Raw genomic sequence first — 25,142 nt, forward strand, 5'->3', positions numbered from 1 at the left:
ATTGGTCTAAAATTGCTAGTGGAAGATGGGGAAATGGGGAGTGACAAAGAAGATGACCAGCACAATTTTATTGGCTGCTTTTTCCCCACACAATTTGGGAGAACCACAGCAAAAACCGGGCAAATGATAGTCAAAACCAGACACAGTCTTAAAACCAGACTGTCCAAGTGAAAACTGGACGGTGGCAACCCTATTACAGATCATTGTTCTTTTCATTCTTTTTTTTGGGCTGCACCAATGTGTGGCAAGTCTGACAGGAGAGAAAAAAAAACAACATTTTATCTCTGATATTTGTTTGATGTGCAAGCTAATTAAAAATGCAATCTTCATGTATGAAGAAGTACTTGCTCACTCTAGTAAACTGAAATAACTGAATTGTAATAATTAGGCTGAGTTGTTAGAATCTTATGCTGCGCTGTCAAGTCTGCCCACTGCAGAGTAGTTACAAGCTTACATTATGTTTTTTGTTGTGTTCCTTGTGGACATCTGCTTGTGACTCTGAAGCTACACACAATAACCCTTGCTTCGACCCCTCTGTGTTCATAGCTCTCAGACTTCGGATTAATTGCTGTACACAAACTCACAACTCTTTCTTCAACGCTTCTGCTGGCCCATGCTGACCTCACAAATCTTGCCCTGGCTGAGAGTTTGGGCTGAAATGAACACCCCAAGGAATTCTGAAGAGCAACAGACCGCCGGTTGCCAGTGGCGCATATGTGGCTGTTACAGCCGCATCCAAGGTCAAGTGTCATGAGTTAAGCCCTCCCTGCTCATTTCTGGCCATGTCCATCTGGGCGATTACATACTCTGGTTCAACTCTAAGCACTGCAACTCATTCACGAGATGATTTGAGAGGACCAGAAAGTAATTGGAAATATTTCTCATCAAATTGTACTGTTGTCAATACCAAAAAAACTAAACCCGGATACAGATTTGGCACTTTTTACTGTATGAGACAGAGGTGTGAAACGTGACAGTTGATGAGAAAGCTACTTCAAGCAGAGACCTGACAGTGCTGATTGGAAACAGAAAAAAAGAAAGCAGAAGACGAAAAAGACAAGCATCTCGAGTTCAGGCCAAGCACCAGTTTAATTGAGTACTCTCAGGTAAGGCACTTGAACCCAATTATCTTCAGTCTTGTGGTGAGCATTCACTTGGATACCATGCCCCAACATCCTCGACCTTCACCAGCTAAAGGGGTTAATTTGATTCATTGTCTGGGTGTGTACCAGCTCAAAGAAAAGAATAAGAAAGAAGCCCTCCCCTACACCCGCTATTAAGCACATGCTGCTTCAGTTGGATCAACCCACAAGACCTAAGGTGTCTGTTGCCGGCTGGCCGACTTTGGGGGAGGAATGGAACCTCATCACACACATGCCAAAACTTAGACTTGCTGTAAAGGTCAATTGCCGTACTTTTCACCGGTCACCTGCCATTTGATGCAGGGCTGGATGAAAGCTAGAGAAAAGGGGAAGCCAAAGGAGGATGGAGGGTTACTTGAGTGTGCGTTCATTTTCTGAGGAACGTTGCTCAGCCCACAGAGGACTGATAGCTAAGCCTCTCTCATTTAGGACGTGACATTTCCTTTAACACCAGAAACCCTAATCCTTAGCACTGGGCCCAAGAAGCCCAGCCAGCGGTTCTAGCAACTTCTTTCCACAGGACAGAGTGGATGGAAAAATAATTTAATTCCGAGAGGATGTGGTGGGAATGTTAATTCAGCCATGAGATTAGATTCTAGAGACGGACTCTCGCTAGAAGACAAATGACAAAGATTCTTGACCGCCTCGCAGCCAGGCCTCTTAACACCTTGGACAAAAGTCATTTTTAATTGCCCCAAAATGCAGCAAAGCCTACTGATTATTAATGACCTAATATAGTTTAATGAAGAGATAATTGCAGTTAAACCCTGACACTAATGGCCCTCCTTGAACATCCTCTGTCTCTTTTTCGCCCAGTATTCCAGCATAGAGATAATGAAAGTTCATAAAAGCACTCTTCCTCTGAGAAGTTCCCGTTATTGTTGGTTTTTTGCAGTCTCGTTTACAACAGCTATTTCTTTCTCTTGGGGTAAAAAGTAATTACACCCGAGACAAGTTCTGAGGCATACGGATGTTCGCTCCATCTAACTGTGACAACAAAGAGTTTTTAGGAGTTTTTGGGGCTCACGGATATTTATTCGGAGTGAAAGGGTTGGGAACAGCACATATGCAGATGAGGGGATATCAATGCCGAATAAAAGAGCGATGTGGACCTTCGTCATAAAGCGATAGAATTGGCAGCCTGAATAGCGGAGTGGAACTAGGGATGAACATTAGAGAATAGAGGAATATTTCTCTCCACAGAAGCCAGCTCGGATGACACAATGCCAACGTTCCATGCTCGCTGTTTGCTAAGCATGGCATTGAAAGCTGGCTGCCAGCCTAATTAGCAGCGAGTTAATTTATCCCCACTAGTATTCATTTATGAAAAAGAGAGTACACTCATGAAATGTAGGTGGGGGGGCAGCAGAAGAAAAATCTCCTCAGTGAAATACAAAGTGCCATCACCGATTCATGCTTCACGGCTGGCTTTAGCGGGTCCCTGAGCTAAAGAAGTGAGTTTAGCTGAAAAATTACAGGCTTGCTCTAGTTAACAGTGGATGCAGACTTCTGTCCAGGGTCCTTTTGAGGCTTGCTGGCGCATTAATTGGATTTAACACTGCTGTCTACATGTGTGAGTTGTTGTGCACTGTAATTGCACGTGTCACATATTTTCACACACTCATGTTAGTGGGCAGTCTTGTCCGTCTTCATCCTAGAAGTGTTGTCATCTCAGCTGTGTAATTGACATATGTATAATGTCAGAATTAAATGGGACAAGACATCTCAAGTACTACCTCAGTTCAGACATGGCCCCTCTGGGCTGCGACGGACAATGAAAAATACATCACCTCCATGTCAGACATTACCTAAGTCGGTTGATGAAACACTGTAATTTCGTTGTTTGAATACAAAGTATGTGTAATGAGTTGAAACTGTCAGCTGTTCTTTTTTGTGTGTCAAAATGAAATGGAAAGACCAGGACTAGCATTAGGTATTCATCACAAGAATTGATATCTTAATTCACTGATGCTTTCCCTTGCATTTTCAACATTAGAACTATTTTGAAGAGGTGACAGGGAGCCTAGATGAATGTACAGACACTGTGACATCATACATCAGTTTGTATAAGGACAGCTGCATTTGAACTACAGCAATTTTTCAGCTGAACTTTCAGCGTCGGAGGGAAAAGGAGGCAGCGTTCAGGAGTGGGGACAGAATTCTCTACAAAGAGGCCAAATACAAGCTGGAGAACTAGATTAAAGCAGCAAAGAAGAAATACTCATAATCATCATCTTTAACCGCTTCTGCTCCTGGTATGGTCTCCCAAGGCAAATAGGTCTGGAGTGAAGACCCAGACTAACTCAATCCAAAAAATCCTCCATGACTAAGAAATACTTAGAAAAGCTAAAAAGCCACATTGCTGCTAATGATCCAAGTTCAGTTTGGAAAGGCCTCAAAGAGATCACCAGCTACAAGGTGAGAAAAACGCCCCATCTCCTGAATGACTGCCAACTCACCAATGACCTGATTGAGTTCTACTGCAGATTTGAACACACAAAGAACAATCTTCAGTCTCCCTCTGCCAGTCCCCTGCCCTCCTCCCCCACTCTGGCTCTCTCTCCACTGACCCCCTCATCTCACCATTAATGAGCAGGATGTTAGCAGGCTTTTCAGCAGACAGAAGGTAAGAAAAGCTCCGGGTTCAGACGGAGTCTCTTCTTCCACTCTGAAGTACTGTTGTGATCGGCTAGCGCCAATTTTCACCACCATGTTCAACAAATCACTGGAACTTTGCTCTGTTTCCATATGCTTCAAAATATCTACCATCATTCCAGTCCCCAAAAAAAATTACATTACTGGACTAAATGACTACTGTACAATAGCCCTAACCTCTATAGCCATAAAAGTCTTTAAACGCATGGTTGTAGTCCATCTAAAGAGCATAACAAACCTTCAGCTGGATTCCTTGCAGTTCGTGAACAGAGCTAACAGGTCTGTCGAACATGCAGTCAACTTGGCCGTGCATTTCATGCTGTAGCATCTCGACAGTCCTGGAATCTACGCTGGAGTTCTGTTTGTGGACTTCAGCTCAGCTTTCAACACCATAGTGCCAGAGCTGCTGCAGGTCAAACTGTCCCAGCTGTCTGTGCCAGATCCCATCTGCCAGTGGATCATGGATTTCCTGACAGACAGGAGACAGCAGCTGTGGCTAGCAAAACGCACATCAGAACCCTGGACCCTCAGTACTGGTGTACCACAAGGTTGTGTGCTCTCACTGTGTTTCTAAGGAACCAGCTGTAAAGATGCTGAGATTTGCCATCATAGAGTCCATCCTCACATCATCCATCATCCACCATCTGGTTTAGTTCCCCCACATGACAAGAATCAGTGAAACTCCAGAGCACAATCAGGACAGTAAAGAGGGTCACTGGATGTAGTCCGGCAACGCTTCAGGACATCTACAAAAGCAGAGTGACAAAGCGCACCAGCAAAATTACAGCTGACCCCACTCATCCTGGACATCACCTCTTCCAGCTGCTTCCCTCTGGAAGAAGATTCAGGGCCATCAAAACCAGCAAATCCAGACATGCTAACAGCAAGTTACGCAAACATGCACAAACTGCTCTCCATTATGAAGGATGATGGCAACCCGCTGCACATGATCATCATGGACAAGAGGAGCATGTTTAGTGGCAGGTTGCTGTCACAGAGCTGCTCAACCGACCAATTCAGGAGATTCTTTGTCCCTAGAGCCATCAGGCTCTTCAACTCTTCCCAGTGGGGCCAGAAGAGAAGAGAGAAGAGGGAAGGGGAGAGATGAGGACTGAATCTGAATCTCATGTTAAATCATAGGTTTATTTTATACATCTGCACATATGGACACCTTACTGTAGATATTGTACTTTCTGTACCCCCTATCGTGCATCTTGCACATCTGGACACACCTCACCTAGACACTTTATTTCAGTACCAATATATGCACATATTAATTCAGTATTGTCATTATATGCCGTTACCTGCGCCTCCTTGTACATTCATTATTGCACTGCCTGTTTCATCTCAGGTTATAGATCTTATTGCATATTTTTCTATATTTCTATTTGTATATATGCCTGTAGATAGAATTTTTTATATTTATTCTTCCTTTTATATTGTTTCACCCTTATTATTATTACTGTCCTGTGTTGTGTGACTGCTACTGGCTGCTAAATTTCCTTTGGGATCAATAAAGTATCTATCTATCTCTCTATCTATCTAAACCTTAAAAGGAAGGTGGCACGTCAGCTGTTTTGCTATCTAACAGTATGCACGCAGCCAATGGGAAGTGAGACAGGAAGCTCACATGGTACATCATTGCTCCTGGCCTACTGTAAACGTACGATTATTTTGTAATTATTAATCTTTTATATATGCATATGTGCATAACCCCTATTTTTTTGTGTTACTAGATATAGATACATAAATAAGGGGAAAAAACGTTAAGAACTTCTGTGGAGTACATGCAGTTAAATCACAATCATCAGACAAGTGTAATGAACAAGGTTTATTTTATATTAGTGTTTCTTTTGAACTGTATTATAACAGTTTATTACAATATGTGGTTTTAATCACTTCTGCTTTCTTTTTTAACATTGCTCTTCCAAAGGTCTTCAAAGTCAGAGTTTTAAACATTGTAATTTCAGACTTGTAACTGACTTGGACTTAAGACTAAAATTCTTTTTTTTGAGTGACCCTGTACTTTAATTATGTTTATTTTATTAAATAAAAGATTGAACATTCCATTTTATCACTAACAAAGCAGTAATACCCTACCAAAACTTTAGCCAATGTTTTGGTAATACCTGTTTTGGTAGTGACAGTTTTAGCTCATTTTGAGCATAACTCAAAAACACTAGCCAAGACATGACTAGCAAACATTTTTATTAAAGGTATTATTCAGTACTTTAAATTGTTCTCTAATATCAACAAAGAAGGTATGTGACTTCGGTTGAGGCTAAAAAAAAACCCAGATGTGATTTTACACGGCCATTTACAACCCTATGATTTGGCCCTAGAATGAAACAAGCTGGTTTTCCCTTTTTTGGTGGGCTCATGATTAATGTGTTGAGCTCTGCTTCAGTTTGCTGGTTTACAACGAGGCGCTGCAATGGCTCACACAAAAGCAACATGTTGTAATAGACACAGGCAGGAAAATAAAACGTACCTCTGTGTAAATAAGCTAGGTCAGCATACTATTTAGCTAGCTGTGCTCGTTACTTGGAGTTTGCTAGTAAGCTAATGTCACCTATACTAGCTACTTGTTTTCGATCTGGGCAAAAACACAAAGTGAATTAAGGTTGTTAGCTCACTATGAAACTTGATGATGATCTGGCTTCAACCATCAAAAAGTGGATAAAATCACACAACATGGCTAGCTACTTTCCGTTGGAGTTGTGATGCTAATAAAGTTGGAACTGCCCCTCTCTTCAATCTCTTCAGTGTCAAACGCTGGGCAAAGCCTGCTCAGTATTGTCCAATGTTTGAGAAACTGTCCGAAGTGAAATGTGCAGAGCAAACCAACAAATTTGAATTAAAGTTGTCTAGGATCCTGTTAAAGATGTGGGAGCTGAAGTTGGCTTCATATTCGCTGGCTTGCTTTTCAGATTTTCTGTTCCATCTTAAATGGTGCTAGTTACATTCTGGCGCCTGTACAAGCTACAGCATTTAAGGTGGATCGGAACATTGGATTAAAGTAGCTGGCAAATAGTAAGCCAACTTCAGCCTCGTTTAAAGATAAACATCAATCATGCTTGTTGACAGTTCAGTTCATTGGGAAGGGTATAAAAATTGCCCTTCACACCTAGCGATGGTATAATTCCCACAAGTAGTCTGCCATTTCCGTTGCTGTTGCTTTGTTGTCATTGTTTCCTGTTGGGCTAGAACCTAGGCTCATATATGTACATTTTGGGGACGTAAATATTAAGTCAAGACTATTATGTAACAGCTTAAGATTTTGGAATTGGCCTGTTTTGTTGCCCTCTTCTGCAAATGCAGTATTTGTATTTGAAGCAGGAGACAGCAGTGTTTGAGGTTCATGGTATGTCAGTTCCACGTGCCAAACTCTCCCTATTCAACTGTGCCAACATAAATCCAGTTTTCCATTCAATGACACCTTTAAAACACAATTAATGTTACACACTGATTTTCAGATTCACATTTAATTCAAAATAATGGGATCTAACTGCTCACCATGTGGCCTCTTAAATGCAGGGGTGTGGCTAAAATAAGGCTCTTTTTGTTTTGATAGTGACATGACAACATGGAAAAAAAATCATTTTTTAAATTTTTTTATTTAAAAATTAAACTCATGATAAATCTAAATCTTTCAACTTTAAAAGAAATTGAAAAGATCTTTTAAAAAACAACATTGAAAAAAATTTAAACGTTAGATTTTATTTTCACAAGTTGAAATTTAGGGGTTGTGGTATGTGACAGCCATTTCTCAAAAGAAAGTACCCTATAAATGATGATTTTGTATATAATTAGTTTATTACTATCTCAGTTATTGCCTTGGGTTTAAATAGATCATAACATAGGCTAGTCTAAATATCTAAGCTCTGAATACTTAATTGTTATTTATTTATTTATTTTTTCACGGTGGGACCGCAGTTATATATATATATATATATATATATGAAGAAAAAATACTTTTCGTTTCGCTGCTGTTAAGCAAAGTCAACGTTATTGTAGGCTAAATTTAAATATCGTCCTTTATAAGTTTTGATGGCTTTGCAGTTGACTTCAGTGCTGTTTACATTACGGGGGAGGGCTCTTTTCATGACATTTTTGAAAGATCATAAATATTTCCTAGTTTTATCCTGCTAGGACCACTCTGAGGTGGTCCTAAATTTTACCGCAATCACGCTCACAGACCAGTGATGTAACAAAATGGCACCCAAAATGTTTTGAGAATAGATGGACCAGCCAGTTATGACTGAGGCTGGGAAGATACAATGGTGATAGTGAGTAATGACTGTCCTAAGTGCTTTGAGAATCAGGCCGAACTGTATTAAAGCCTAGATATACATACATAGATGCCATCAGAAAGTGGGATAGGATTACATAACGGAGAGAACGCAGCAATGCTTATTTTTTTGTGTGATGTTCATGTGTATATATGGCCGTGTGATTGTTGATCCTTTGGTTTTATATTAAGCTTGATGTAGTAGGTATATTCATTTATTTACAATGATTGTCATTGCTGCGTATTCCTTAGTCTATATAGATAATCACAATTAGCACCTTCTTAGCACCTTTTATTAGCATCTTCTTGCACGAAGCTGAAGTCAGCTTATTCAGATTTTCCTGTTCCACCTTAATTATTGCAACCACAGTGTAACTGTTGCACCACTTAAGGTGGAACAGGAAAATTCGAACAAGAAGCTGACTAATAGAAAGCCAACTTCAGCCTCTTTCTTTTTGGGGGGATTGTTATATTTTAATGTGCTTTAAGATTAGAAGTGATTCACACACTGATGGATTTGCTGATGTGTGTGACATTGTGTTTATACCGGAGCTTGGTTTTTAACATCGGGTGCAGGCTGAATACTTTCCTGCTGCTCTGGCCAGCTAACCAGCACGATCACTGTTATTAAATAGAAATAAAAGCTACCGAGATGATTAAGTAATAAGGAACTTTTGGCAGATTTTATCATGATAACTCATCATATTTCAATACACGTGTATTTGTTTACAAGTGGCTCTTGACTGTCCCAATGTGGGGGAGGCGCAGACGTATCACCTTAGATAGAGAACAGCAAACAACACGGCATCTAGGTATATATACCTTTGTATTAAAGAGGGAGAAGTGCCTGGAACAACTCACTTGGTGATTTCATCTTTAAATTCTGATCTCTCTGGTAGAGCATTCCTTTTTGTACATAAACATCTTATCCAGACACAGCAGCATCTAAACCATGTAGGTCAGTGGTTCTCAGTGATTTTCTTGGACCACTACTTCTGTGCAATGTTTAATAGTAGTTTTAGTAGTAATTTTCGTAATTTCCCTGCATAGTTTAGTTCTCCCCTGTTCTAACACAACTAGTTCAGCTTAGGAAGGGATTGTTAATTAGCTGGGAGGTTGAGTAATAACACTAAAATCAACAGAAAGCAGGGTTGAGAAAGACTAAAGTAGGCAATTCAGCAAGTATGACCAATAACCACACTCACACGCACACCAGTGGTTTAATAATAGTCTATCTCAGCTTAGTTAGACTAGCGGTCTGTGATCATGTAATCAGGTTGACCTGAGCTTAACCCAGTTCTAACATATGGTCCAGTCAGCTCCAGTGACTTAAGCCATTTTGCAGCTTTTTCTGTAGTACTACACATGTAACAAAAAATGAGTGACAAAGGTGAAAAAGGCTGCACTGTCGCTGACAGGAAGAGACATCCTTCATTAAGCATTTCGTCAGAAATAGACACCATTCGTTTTTTAAATTGAAGGAGAAAAAGCAGCATAATATTGGAAGCACAGGAAACTTAGGGTGGCCAGTGGCCTTGTGGTAGGAGCAATGAGCTATCCACTGGAAGGTTGCAGGTTTAAATCCCACAACTGACTAGGTATACCTGGTTGTGCCCTTGGGCAAGGCACTTAACCCCCCACTGCCCCAAGCTGCACTATGTTGCTCACAGATTGGGCCTAGTTAGGCAGCAAAGTGACAAATTTCCCTTGTAGGGCCAGTAAAGTACAATACGTAACTTAAATGTGGATAAATGTAGGCATGTTTTGAAGAGGACATTTACCATTGTAAAGATAGACTATGCTGGCTTGCATGTAAATGGAATTATAAATGGACTAGTCTTTTAGACAGCTCTCCTTCAATTGGTAAAGCTTCTTGCAGTACGTTTCCACTGCACATAAATTTGTCATCTAAAATTTCATCCCCAGTCATTTTTTATAACAGGGGGTTGCGCAAAAATACATGAGTGATTATGGCACAGCGATGAACCCCATCGTGGACAAGAAAAATTAACTTTTTTTTTAGGCTTCAGCTTTTGGCAAATAACACGGCAGCCGCTGACCAATCAAGCAAAGGCAACTTTCCGTTGTCTGTACACAATGAGGATGTGCTTACATAGTTTCCCTCTGGATGAAAAATTAATAACAGCCATATTTAAAAGAACAGGAATATTTCCAAAGCATATAGAGCACAGCAGCTGCCACAACAGAAATATTTAATTTTTAAAAACCAAGTTTACAAGAGTAGCCTACTTAAGGAGAGAATTTATTAGAAATTTATTTTAAATCCACAACATGATTGACAGTTAAATCCACAACAAGTTAGTGACAAGTAGCAGTGCTAGGATTGAAAATCAAAGACAACTTTCATTATCCTAATCTCTCTACAATGGCTAAGTGTCCAATTGAAAATCTAGTCTAGTGTGTTTATTGAATTCATACTAGAAAACACCAAATTCGTATAGATTTTTTTTTCCTGTCTCTGTATTTTCTTCTCTGTTCTAAAGGGTTTTTTTAAACACTTTACATTGGGAAGGCCTTTGGTTTCTTCACTTTATAAGCCACAAACATCCACTAGCCTATTTGTCGCAACCGCATGATGCTCTTGTGTGTTTTTCAGATTTTAATGCATATTCATAAGCGAGCTTTAGCATGTTTGTGTTGTTGTTTCATCTTTATTTTTGAGCCATCCTTCACCTTCCCGCCCTAATTTCTATGAAGTTGTTGTTCTCTTTTTCCTCCACGCAGAGAGGCATGCTCAAATCGATTCCAGCACTACAAACTACCTCCTTGCATCCCCCCTCTCCTTATTGCTGAAAATTGATTTGCAAATACAAAATGTTGCTTGCTGTCTGTCAGCACGAGAACGTGATAACCTCCGTGACTAGTCTATCAAACCCTCATCCACTGGCTACATGGCAGCCAGGATCGGTTCAATTTGGGAAACTCAGGCGTGAAATTCAGAATGACAAAAAGCACTAGGCTTGGCCTTGCCTCATTGCCCGTGTACAGTCAATGCGGAGATTGAACTGTTGACCTCAGCTGTAACAGATATTGTATCGTACAGTCTATAATCCACTCACAGTGTGGGGGCCTGTTTGTCATTTAGAGTGAAATAAAAACTGTTTAAAAGAGTCTTGCTTTCTGTCTGATGCATCACGCCTCTCTGTCTGTTTCTCTGTCTGTCTCTCTGCCCCTCTTTCCTCCTGCCTCCTCATTCATTCCCCTTATTTCCTCCAGACTCAACGACAAATTGACAGGCTGCAACAAATGTATTGTGACTGGGACGTTTACATGGGACTCTTTTCTGAATGATTGTCAGAGAATTGTCACGTCTTTTCCACTATCACGCTTAATGATGTCAAACATATAAAAGTACCTTCGGTCTCTGATTGTAGCTTTAATTCCCTCATGATTAACCAACAGAGATTTTAGGATACCTGAATTAGATGGAGTGGATTAATTGTAATCCGTACACATCAACCTACAAAGAGCATTAAGTCCACCTGAATGAAATTGCTTGTAAGGAACAGAAGGCATCTGTAGGTAGTTAAAGAGATGTACAGTTTGTAGCTCTTTATTTAGGTTTGAATATAAGGGCTTAGCTGTAATTAACCATAACAGTTGTGGCTCCTTGTTCTTGTTTGTGTTCTGCAGAGCGAATATCAAATCACTGATTTTTCAGGGTCCTGACTGTGTGGTGGATCATCAGGGATTAGATGTTTGTTGGCAGAATTTTAATTGGTTGCACAGTTTTCAGTTTCATATGTACAGTCAACTCAACTCTGTTGCATTAAAAACAAGAAAAGGAGATAAGACTAAGGCTGCTGGCCTGAATCTGGACTGTATTTGCCTGAATACCATGAGGGCTTCAATTGCTAATGCCATTTTCATTTTCAAACCCAGTAAGCTGCCCTGCCACTTGGTAAGTAGATAGTTGGTAATCTTGTTACTAAAATAGCATGTGTTCTTGTTTTGACATGTGCTAAATTCTCACTATGAGAAAGAAGAAGTACTGCTTAATAGGGGAATTTAAACCTTTGATTGATAAGAAGTGAGAATGTGTGAAGTGAGCTTTACAAAGTCATTGATTGTCTTTTATCAGAAGTGAAGACTCTGAAGTGCTGCACTTTATACCCAGTTAAAAAAGGCAGAACATCACATCTCATCACATTATCTTCTCCTCTTATGACAGATTCATTTCTTTTCTTTATTCAATATTCACTATTGTATATTTGTCAATACTTTATTCTTTTTTATGGTTTGTCTTTAAAAAAAACAAAAAAGAAAATCAATTTATTACTCAATTAATCATCAAAGTAATCAACAAGTTACTCATTTGCTAATACAATTGATAGTGCAAACCCTACATAATAATGAAAGAAATAAACAACAATAAAAATAAAATGTAAAATATAATGCAAGAAAATGTAGAACATGGGACCTTTAAAGTTACAATTTTAAAATGTAGGTAACACATTTTCTATTACACACTGACTGCTATGGAAGGTTTGACACGAATAGAGCACTTCACACCAGAGATGTTCTCAAGTCACTTCATGCAAGCCTGAGTCAAGTCTCGGGTCTCTGAGGTGCAACTCCGAGTGGAGTCTCAAGTCTTCAGTAGAATATTTCAGTCTTGTTATTAGCTGAACCTGTCAGGTCTTAAAAAACAAGCCTTTGCTTACAGAAAAGCCTTCAGTCTGAAAGAAAGAACTGAAGTGCTACACTCAGTAAATGCAGTGCTTAAAATAAAGGGGCAAAACAAACTTGATACAGTTGGTCAGTCTGGAGTTTGTAAGTATGCTTGCTAGCTAGCGTAATAGCTAATCCAGTTGAATTTTGTAAAACATTTAAAGGACTGTCATCCGTAACTTAGTAAAACATCAGCTAGATTAGTCGATAGTAATTTAAAAATAAATTAGCTATCGCCTCTTTTCTTTAAACACTACAGTCATTGTATGTAGAGCTTTGTTTTGTCCTTCTGACTGATTGTTTTTTTGTAATAAAAGGCTGTGAGCTGTGAGAAGAACGGCAGTACAGTTTTTACTGCCGTTTACCTTTCATGATTTCTGTCTCCAGGCCATGGTTGTAAGGACTCACAGGAGTTTTTCCCATAAGTAGCTCTCGGGCCAGAGCAAATTCAGTTTGTCTGCTGCTCTTGGATAATACCCTTGTTTTTGCCACTGTGCCTTTTCCAAAAGGATGGGGCCAAGTCAAGTTGGGAGTCATTTAAGTGCTAGTGTGAGTCAAGTCACGAGTCATTTAAGCACAAGGCCAAGTCAAGTCGGCGGAGTCAGATCGACTCGCTACTTGAGACTGACTTGCTGACTTGGGTTCTTGTCTGTGCCTCACACTGAAATGTCTACATGATAGTGCTGTATGATGTTGGGTGAATCAGTTGGAAACTGACTAGAACATGCTGTATGGAACCGCATAGAGAATTTCCCAAAAATAAAAACAAACACACACGCGCACACACACACACACAACTCTCAGTGGACCTCAGTAGCAATGCTGTGCACCACAGTAGCAAGCACATCCTCTGAGCTTTACTTCAAATTACACAGAAAAACTGCAAACGCTGGGTCGACAGAAGTACCCTTCTGAGGACATCAGATTATCGCTCAGCAAACAGAGGACTCTTGGGGCCACCGTCTTTCTCTGTGCACGCTCTGACGAGTGTGTGCATGTATCTCGACTCTCAGCCCCTTCATGATTCATTGCCCAAATCTTACATGGAGAATGAGTCAGTAGTGTTCAGTTTGTGCCACCTTCCGGTTTATCCTTCAGTTTTAACAGCTGTCTCTGCACAGATGCTCGAGTGTGTTTTTTTGATGTTGCTCTCTGAAAAACTGCTAAGCTCTGCCTTTCTCCACATTTGTAGTTTGTACAGTATCAGTCACTGTTTTTCACACGCAAGTCCACATTAACTTCAAAGCATCAGTGAATTTTGTAATTGCTCTCTGATCTCTTGTGGCCTATTATTTCTTACAGCTGCAATCAAATGTTTGGACACACCTACTTGTGAACAGTTTTCCTTTTATTTTTGATATTTTTCACATTTTAAATTAATAGTGAAGGCATTGAAACTAAAACATATCTAATTATGGAGTGACTTGGGCTGTCACAATTACTTAATACAATTACTCAATTTTTAAAAATTCACTGATACAATTTATAATAATAAACATATATAAATAAACATAATTAACAGGGTATCCACAGGTAATTTGACTATAAAGATGTTTAGCAGGCTGATGATTTTCCACAAGGGGGAGGTATTAGCACTCAAGTCGCTTTTCTGTGCCTCACTGAAAGAGAGGAAACCCACACCAGCAGCATCGCACAATGTGTGTTTTTAGTTAGCAAATTGTGAGTATATGAAGTAATACTGTGAACTGAATGGTTTTATTTAACCAAGGTTAAAACTCAGCAGGCAGCTAACAGGCTTAATAGACTACTCCAGTAACACTCAAAGTTAGACTTTACCAAAGGATTCACTGTAGAACTGCAACATGCAAAGTAAAGAATATGCCACTTGAATTTCTGTTACAATTTCAAATGCTTGTGAAATGTCTGTGTTTAAGCAGAGCCAATTTATGCTTCTGTGTCAAATCTGTGCCACAGGTATGGCATACGTACCATGTAGCTGCATACCTTACGCCGTACCTTACGCCGTAGTCTAACACACCCCAACCCAGAAATATAACTACACATTGCGGCAGACCATAACAACTGATTGATCTGCTTGGTAGCATTTTCCTCCTACGTATTTCCAGCTTCTCCATCTACTTTGATAGATTTCATTTATATGTAGCTAGCTACACTAGTAAGAAGCTGTCACTAACAGTAGCTATATTCCCAAACAGTGTAGCTAGCTTTCTTTATGCAGCTGCCACCAGCTAACGCTAACTAATGTGGAGCATCTTTGTGACACATTTATAGCATGGTAGTGATTTCTGTAACATTAAAACAGCAAACCAACATTTTTATATGTAGGTTAAAGTCTATTTGATAGACTTTGTTTAAGCTCTCTTGCTAATGGTAGGCTAGCAAGATACGCGTTCTAGTTAGCTAGCTAGCGTAACATTAAGTTCAAATTAGTTGAAGAAAAACCAGCTTTATATGAGTAGCAAACATTAGCTGGCTAAATTAAGTTTTGTTAGCGATCTGCCAAACAGTGTCTTTCTTTTAGTTTCACTCCAATTTTTAAATCGGATAATGTCCACCTTTCACTACTCACTTGAAAACTCAACTCCTGGCTTGTATCTTAGCAGCATGATTATGCTGTGACATTCTGACTTCACTTTTCTGACAGGTGTTTGTGGTGTGGGAGAGCAGTGCCATGTCTCTGACATAACATGGCAGCTAACATCAGCTAACATCAACATTCATACTAAGCTGATGTAGGAGAAATTACATCATTGACAGTTTATTGCCTATAGCATGAGCTTTTTAAAAACATGAGTACAAAAATACAAAAATTTGATGCAGAAAGCTGCTTTATGTTAGCTGGATAACAGATAATAACTGCCTTTATAGCGAGCTAAATATAAACAAAGTGGGTCATTCTACAGAAACGTCCATTTTTGTGTCCCTAGTGTTGACAGATCTATTACACTTCAAAAACATGTTAGGGTTACAGCTTATTTATATTTTAAAATAAAACAATGTTATTTCAACAATTACACCTTCTTCAGCCATCAATTCAGCAATATTGGTTTTTAAATCAATTATCTAGAATTCCAAGCACCATAGAAGTGCTTGTCCCCATAGTCATGTGTAAAGGGTGAGTGCCATATATCAAGTAAAAAATACATTTTTCTGCTATTTTAACTGCAATTGTCTATACATGACTAAGAAATATGTAAATTAAATGACAAAGAAAAAAAGGCAAATAAATATTATAAAATATATAATGAAAGTTGTTGTCCCCAGGAGTCGTTTCACTGGTGTTACTGCGTAAGAAAAAAATCTCTTATGTTGACATAAAAGTCACACTGATGACTGATTTTACCTATTTTCTGAGGATCTGAATGAGAAATTTTCTCATTCCGTTTCTGATTTCATATGAAGCTTTTAGTTGACATCACTGGTATGACCTGCTTTATTCTTAGGTAATTGTGAAGAAATAGAATACGAATGGATTAAATTACATATTTTAGTGGATATTCCATGATTGACGACATGTGGTTTGATGCTCTGTAGCAGCCATTTTGTAAAATGCATTTTTCATTAGTTACAGTGTTACTGTAACTGGTGTTACCTTTCTTATGTGTAACACCAATTAAGATTGGTAACACCAGTGACAGCTATAGATAGACAGAAAAGTGGACGTTTCTGTAGAATGACCCAAGTATATCAAATTCACACTACATATACAAGTTTTGCTTTAATTTTAAAACATAAATAGAATTCATTCAAGAATCGCTGGCATATTGTACAAAGACGCAGAGACTGTTTCATGTGAGCAGCTGCTGCAGCAGCAAACAACGCTAAACCACACTTACAGCATTTTAGCTCTGTTTAAAGTTAAGGTCAGTGTTTTGATCTACTTCTTATTTTCACTATTTGTTGTGACAGTGTACAAAAACTACAATATGGCTGTTGCAACTTAATGCTTGAGCAATATGATACACTACAATAACATTCTGATATCACTTCTGCAGTAGTTATATGAAGCTGAAGTGAATAAGCATGACTCTTAGTGAAAAGGGTCCATTGCAGAGACTCACCAACACACGAGTCTAAGCGCTCACAATGGTGTAGGCCACATGTGTAGGCTACGGCATAGACTCTGCATTTGCCTTAAGTAGTATTAAACCCTGTTTGGGCAGTGAACACTACCGCTACATTGAAATACCCATAGAAGCTAGCGAAAATTTGCATTATCACAGTTTGATACTCAGGCTGTCCCTGTAGTAAAGAGTTCATAATTAACAGTTTCTGCTCTAACAATAACTGCAAAGTGGTAAACAAATCAAAACTATGTCAGTACTTTAATTTTTTTTTAGAATCTTCAAAGTATTCCCCTGCGTTGATGCACTTCTGCACAAACATATGTATAAAAGCCTTTGTACATGAGTCCAAACTTTTGTCTGTGCTTCTCTAAATATGTAGACTTGATGTCTTTTTTTAGAGCCTCTCTGTTTTCTGTGCTGAAGGGGCATCAATGATGAAAGCTTGTGCTCTGTTGTTGTCCACAGATCCGCCAGCGGTGGAGCCGGTGTACACAGAGATTCGGCAGGGCCTGGGCCGAGCCTTCAGCCTGAGCTGCAGAGTGCTGCGTGCACACCCGTCTCGCGTGCTGAAGTACGAGTGGAAGCTGGGCACACGACTGCTGACCGTGGGACAGTTCGACACACGTGACGAGACCGAGTACCATGTGAGGGCACTGAACCGCGAGGGCTATGGTGCATACACCTGTGACATCACCAATGAAGCCGGCGCCGGCCGCTGCACATTCCTGGTAACAGGTAAGAGAGTTTAATGCATTTTGGATTTGATACGTTAACTTGGACAGCCCTATTATTGTTTTTTCCTTTTTACCACAGTTGACCATTCCAAAAACAACCCTGACAGTGCCCTAATTTTATTTGCAGTGTTGATGCTATACTAAGAGATGGCTGGCATGTGGCCAACTCTGGCACAGATAAAACTCACCCTCCACGTCATCCTGAGCAGTTGCAGACTAGGGGGTGGTTTGTCTTTGATTTTGTGCCACCTCATAAACTGAGCACATGCTTGGTACTGTACCAAGGCTGTTCGTTTTGGAAATGAGTGCTACTGCATTTTTCTTTCTCTCTTTCCCTCTCCTTTTTGCTCTACCCTCATCGTTGAATATTCATAGCTGAAATCCCAGCTGGTTGATGAGGCATCCTGGACCAGAGAGGGATGTGGGAAGAGATGAGCTACCTGCTTTCTGATGCCTAGGTTATTCTTGGAGATGTTTCACCCCTAATCATTTAATTTGCATTGACAATTTCCTGCTCTGCAGGCATAAAAGAGGATTATATCGCTCATATCCTCTCTCCTTGATTCCTTGTGTATCTCTCTCTTTCACACACTCTGTCTCTCTCTCTTTCTTTCTCTCTCTCTCATTCATTCACCAGTCCAACCAATAAAACACTCATCCATCTGGGCAATTCTACTAGATCTAGTCTCTCTCTCTCCTCTCTCTCTCTCTCTCTCTCTCTCGTGCACTCTCCCTCCCTCCTCGTATTTTACGCGCTTTAGTAGGACATGCTGACGGCCATTATTTTGCACAATCCATGCATTGATGATGAGCCTCTGCTACATCGCGGAAACTTGCCTCTTCCTCCTAAGCCTTGCACGAACAGCCGTCTGGATCTGTGTTTCTACACACCTGAGGACAAGAGCATGAGAGCAAGAAAATCCAATGTTGAACTTTGGAGTGTTTTACCCCTGCCATTGTCACAGAGGTAATGTAAATGCGTTTTATCCCACAACCTGCAGAAAATAGGTGCGTTGTCAGGTGATGGCAAAGAAATCTAAATGTCTGCAGTGTGGAACTACAAACCCAATTCCAAAAAAAGTTGGGATAATATGTGAAATGCCAATAAAAACAAAGTAGTGAATAGTAAATTCTGTTTGGCCGATATTAACTTATAAACAGTACTGAAACACAGTATTTGATGATTTAGCTTGAACTCTGTCAAATTTGACGCCTGGAACATGTTCCAAAAAAGTTAGGACAGGAGCATGTTTACCAGTGTGTTACATCACCTTTCCTTTTAACAACACTTAATAATCGTTTAGGGACTGAAGTCACAAACTGATCCAGTTTTGAAAGTGGAATTTTATGCTATTGTTCGTTTGTACAAGTCTTCAGCTGTGCAACCATATTGGGCCCTTTTTGTTGTATTTTGCATTTCATAATGCATCACACATTTTCAGTAGGAGACAGGCAGACCAGTCTAGCACCTGCTCTCCGATTACACAACCATGCTTTTGTAACACATGCAGAATATTTCTTGTGAAATAAGCATGGATGTCCCTGAAAAAGATTTTGTGTAAAAAGATATGCGTATGTTGCTTCAAAATGTGTATACATCTTTCAGGATTAATGGTGTTTTCACAGATGTGCAAGTTACCCACTAATATCCTCCATACCGTGACAAACGCTGACTCAGTTAAAAAAGGTTTCAGTCTATTTGCTGATGCATTTTTGGCCAAGTGCCAAGCCTCAACTAATTCTTGCTCATAAAGGACTAGGCCTTTCATTTATGCCCCTTTTATACTCAACCATGATTACATCACTACTTTTAAAATGTTTTCTGAATCACCTAATGTTTAGAACTAATCTTAAATTGCCAATTAAATTCAAATGAGTGTATATTTAAAGAAGACAATGAAGCAGAAAATATAAAACATGAAATATCTTATTTTCCTATTGTTTGCTTACATTCAGGTCAAAGTCTATTACAAATCAAGCTTTCTGTTTTTATTTGCATTTCACACTGTCCCAACTTTTACCCGATTTTTCTCCCCAATTTAGTCGTCTCCAATTCCACCCGCTAGTTAGGACTCCCCCAATCACACGATGCTATCAACGCTAGGAGGGCGAAGGCTAACACAGGCTTCCTCCGAGACCTGTGAAGCCAACCACCGCTTCTTTTCGAACTGCCGCTCACGCAACGTCACTGGACAGCCGAACGCGCTCGGAGGAAAGCGCCAACCGCCAGATCTGTTACGTCAGCTAACAGACGCCTGCGCTGACTAGCATCGCGCTGAGTGATGGGGGGAGAAGGAGGGGCCATCCTACCCACCCAGAGAGAGCGAGGCCAATTGTGCTCTCTTGGACTCCCGGCTACGGATGGCTGTAGCATCACCAGGGATCGAACTCGCGATCTCCTGATGATAGGGCCAGCGCTTAGACGGTTGCGCCACTCGGGAGCCCCCAACTTTTTTTTAATTGGGATTGTATATTGCAGTGGAATGTGAGGAATTGTAATTGCCACACCACTGACTCAACTGTGAACTAGCCATATTTTGTTTAAGCACTGACACATAAAATGTGAGCAAGCGGCTATAGGTCTACTTTCTGACACGTCATGCGAGCAGCATGCCACCGAAAACGTGTACAAAATTTATTCCCAGTTTTTATCGTAGGGATGTGCATTTCGACAAATTTTGATATTCCAGTACCAGTTAGGGTTAATAAACGGATAATCGGTTGACAGTAGGTAAGAAAAACAAGCAAGAAAAATAACAGACTTTTGCTGACTTTAATGTAGGGCTGTAGGCTTACTTTTTTAGATGACAGCAGTTAAGTGGTGTGGCAGCACACAGAGGAACACATTTTAAAAAAAAAGTTTTATTATTCAGAAACAGCAGAGGGTTTTCGTTTGCGTTGAGTAACGAAGGATACCTCTTAGATGAGCTAATGAGCTAACGAGCTAACCAGTACAACACTGGATGCTGATGAGGACTCGTTGTCTTCTTACAGGTGATTGTCAGAGTTTGTCTGAGAAAAATAATTTCATTGTTTCTGGACCTAGCCATCATCAGCTACAGTATTTATATAGTAGCAATATAGCCACACCAAAGCTGGCTGCATGTTCTTTGAATTCTCTGTCACATTCAGGCACTTGTGTTTTGTAGTAGCGAAGTTGTACTTACTCGCAAATGCAAGTGAAATTGCTACATTTTGCAGTCTTGTTAGAACATAAAATCAGCATTTCACTGATTTGTTTGTTTGTAGATTTTCTACATCTTTCTGTGATAAAACATAACAAATACCTGAATAGTGAATTCGGTATTTGAATCCTAGTGCCTTGAATGGTTAATCGAGTATGTCCGAATACCCATGCACACCCCTACTTTCCCAGCCCCTTCTGATTTTAAACCAACATTAGAAGAAACAGCTCATTTAAAATCAAGACATAGGAGCAGCTACTGCATGCACTTGACAACAATATGAAATCATAGTGTACTAAGAACTAAATTCACTTCAGAGTGCACATCATTACACACATGTCAAAAAAGTTATTTTACTGCAGAATATTACAATAACTGGTAGCCGTCAGATAGGTCAACCAAATTTAATCATAAGTCATTAAACGCACTATGCAATGGTAATTTTTTAATATATGCCAAAAACCAAAGCATTTCAGCCCAGATCATCACATTATGCACCTACTAAAAATAAAGAGATTTTAATGCAGTATTAATTAGCAGACTTGCGTAACTTAATAATAGACTAAATTTTGTGGCTGTATTATCTACAAAAAAAGTAAAGATGGATCAGATTAGTATCGACCGATGCTGAACATTATAGTATTCCGATCAGATCGAATGGCAAGAAAACTAGAATTGGACATCCCTAATGATCACCATCCCAATTGCCGGCTAATCACTGCTAATCTTCAAGAAGGTAAAGTTTAATCAATTTTTTTTTTCTAGTTGTGTAATTGAGTTTAATCGATTAACTCTGACAGCACTAGCAGGTTTAATAGCATAGAGGCTCAGCTAGCAATGAAACAAATTAGTTTAATTAGTTTGAATGTGAAGCAGAAAACGAATGAGCACATAAACATAAGATGTGCTTTCCCTGAGCTTCCTCCTTAATGGTGGCTCATTTCTAATGTGGGCATCTTTCGCAAGAAGCTGTAAGGAATGCTAATGAAATAGAGGTTAAGTCAGTTGAAGAGAAGCTTCAAGGTGCATTCCATCTGCTCCTTACGGTAGCCCTGTGGCCGTGCGTGTGGCTCTCCTACAACAGTGCTGCATCAGTTTCTCAGCCTGCTGCCTGTCAGGTTGACAGCTGCACATCTCCGAGGAGACGGACATGAAATATTCATGTGCTGGGCTTTACTTTAAGCCTAGATGGACTCCCTGCAGTGCCAACCTCCGTTATGTGCTCAATGAGCGACATGATTCCACTTCAATTACTCAAGTCTTTTAGTAAGGTAAATTCAGCTTTCATGACAGAGCTCATGACATCCATTATATGCCATTGAAAGTTTGTACTGCTCTCATGAGCACACACACACACACACACACACACACACACACACACACACACATACACATGATGATTGAGGTTTGGAACTGTCATGGGATTTTGAAAAGAAAAGAAGTACTACTCCACAAATATACTACCCATCAGAAGTCTGCAGACAACTTGAAATTTCAGTTTTATTTCTGTTACTACCCGTTATTACCTGGTAGTTGTTGTGTAGTATGTTTATGCAAAATTCAAATGTAAGTTCTTTTTTTTTCAGTTTTTGACCAGGTGTGTCTTGAACTATGGTTTTTGGTTTCAGCCTAGAACTTTGATTTCAGTGCATCACTAAGTATATGCAATAAGACACAGAGAAGGAGTTCAAAGGTAAGTTTCTGGCAGCATATTCTGTATTTTCTAATATTTTAATATTTTAAAATTAAACTGCAAATTAGAAAATTCTGATTGTGTTTTTACAGTTGTATTTCTAATGAGAGTTTGCATTATAGAAGAAATAATGAAAATCCAAATGCAAAATGTGTATTTGCATTTGCATTTTTTTGTATATTGACTGGATAAAGTATGTAGGGAAAAGAAATTACTTATTACATTATTTACATTACTTTATTATTATTTACATTACATTATTTACTTTACATACTTATTACTAATTACATAAATGAAATAACATGAAATAACATTTCGTTTGTCATTGTCTTAATGGTATGACTCTGACATATTAAAACGAAATAACAATCCCTGATTTGCAATTGCATTTCCTCATGCACACTTCAGCTTTGCCAATATTAAAATGCATTTGCAGCCCTGTTTGCAATTGCATTTTCTCTGTCAGCGAGCACTCCTGTCATTCAAACACCATAGGTGGGATGTGGGAAGACACTTTTAAGTATGGTACATGTTTTAAGAGGAAATGATGAAAAAGTCTAAACTTTGGCGATACTGGTGCATTAGCAACCGATGTTAGTGACGTTTTAACACATGCAGACCAGACTGAGGATAATTCTGTCCAAGTGATTCCCTATTGTTTTATGTAGATGTGATTGTTGACGACTAAGAGAGCTTTTGGCTGCATAAGAACCAATGTTAGTGACATTGTGACTGGCTTTGAGCAAAGGCTGTTTTTTTCATGGTGTACTTATCAAAGCTTGTGTTACAAGCTCATATTGTCAATCTTTATATTGATTATCTTAAAAAAGATTGAATGCTGATGAGTGCTAACATCACAACAGGAGTAGAAAATGTGTAGAGTATGGTATTATTCCTAGGATTGTACTTTCAATAATAATTGTCAATAATTGTCACAAATATTTGCCATTTTCCTTTTGATTAGTCTTTAATGTTATGTTATTTGTTTTATGTGTTCCAACACACTTCAATGGGCACTGTATGTTAAGCATTCCATGATATACGCTTACAAGCTGTAGCAATTGGGCTGTATATAGCTTAAAAGTTTTCAACAGCTAATACACATGAGCAGTGCAGTGGAACCACAAAGGCCATGTACTGCTTCTGTTCCAGTGTATGTTGTGCTACGCTTTGGTGGATATTCCAAAAAGTAATCAAGCGAAACCTTGAAGTCTTTTTGACCTAGTGGAACATCAAGCCAAGCTGGCCATCAGCTGGCCCATGCAAGGTTTTGATTTTTCACTTTGGCTGATTTAGGAGCAGTGTGATTTTGCTCACCTCCGCAAACACATCTTCGCTCAAGCTGCGATTCCCAGCGGAGCTGAATTTATCCCCAAGCATTAAACAGAGTGAACTCGGCAGGCCCATTAGCACTGCCTGTAGATTTTTTCTCTCTTAATAAGCTGAGGATAGAATAAGCGCTGGTGACAGCTCTAATCCCTGACCTGCAGACATCAGCAAGATTTCCCTTACTCACACCCCTTGTAGACATCTATGCAAAGCTTGACCATGAAGTTTCTTCTGCTGAAACAGTGACTTTTGCAGCAAACGCTTCATGCTGGAGTTCTCTGTGTATTGGAAAACCTCCACCCATTTCTCTGCTTCTGTTCCATTAATGAGTTTGCTTTTTGGTTGTACTTTGAGACGACACACTGGCTTTTAGCTCGACAAGAAATGGACAGAGGTTGATGCTGTGCTGTTTTTTAGAGTTGTTCTGTGTAGAAGGTTTTGAGGTTTGAGGGGCTTGTCAGCTTGTCATAAAAGAGAGTTAGTTCCTTACAGCTTTGCGTCTGTGTCTCCTTTGAAGATCTCATGGAGATGGGCTTTTTTGTCTCTCTTTTTCTCTCTGTCTCTCTCTTTTTCCCTCTTTCTTGCAGTTGTTTAATTTTCTGGCCTCAACCCTCGTGTCAAAGAGGCAGACCAGTAATTCATTAAATTAATTTATTAAATAATGACCCCTGAATCTACCATTGGACAGCAGAGATGCTGCACTGTATGAGCGAAATCAACATAACTGTAAAGGTTTGCAAATGCCAAATTCAATCTTTTTTATCTGAAATGTTTCCATTCCAATTTGCCCTTATCTGGCCAATGCTCGAGTGAAGTGACTCACAATATGTGTTTACAAGTTGGTTTGACATAACCATTCAAGGACAGACTTCATAAGTGCAGAGTCCTGCTTCATGGCTAGATGAGCTACACTCAAGTACTTAAACAGAAATACTGTCTGTATGGCTGTAAAACTATTCAAGGACATCCAGCAACACAACATGGCTGGTCCAAGTGGTCATGATATTAAAATAAGCTGGACAGTATAGATGCCATTGTTTTTTTGTTTTTTTTTTTATGGTAAATGAGGGTGATGTTGTGTTCGTTTCAGGTAAGGCCTTTGCTCCAGAGTTCTACTACGACACATACAGCGCCCTGTGGCAGAACAAGCCAAGTGTGTATGGCTTCAAACTCCAGTGGACGCAGATGAATCCCAATGCAGTGGACCGCATCATGGCCTATCGTCTTGGTATCAAACAGGTTAGTCCATCTTCCGTTTTTCTTCTATCACTGGTGTAATTAGCTGATCACACTCTTTCTTGGGACAGTCTGGTAGCTGATCAGAGTTTTATCCTGTGGAATCTACTGTAACTCGTAATGTATTATATTTGCC

At 39.5% G+C, this 25,142-nt stretch overlaps 1 protein-coding gene across 1 annotated transcript in view; it reads left to right on the top strand.

Annotated features, from left to right (window-relative positions):
• Positions 1-25,142, top strand: part of mdga2a (MAM domain containing glycosylphosphatidylinositol anchor 2a) — a 207,559-nt gene that overhangs the window by 129,289 nt on the left and 53,128 nt on the right. Inside the window, exons 9-10 of the mRNA XM_036593740.1 lie at positions 17,295-17,564; positions 24,861-25,009. Of these exons, the coding sequence (XP_036449633.1) occupies positions 17,295-17,564; positions 24,861-25,009 (419 nt within the window). The remainder of the gene's footprint in view (positions 1-17,294; positions 17,565-24,860; positions 25,010-25,142) is intronic.

The sequence above is a fragment of the Colossoma macropomum genome, unplaced genomic scaffold, assembly GCF_904425465.1.
Source record: "Colossoma macropomum unplaced genomic scaffold, Colossoma_macropomum, whole genome shotgun sequence".
In the NCBI taxonomy this organism is placed as follows: Eukaryota; Metazoa; Chordata; class Actinopteri; order Characiformes; family Serrasalmidae; genus Colossoma; species Colossoma macropomum.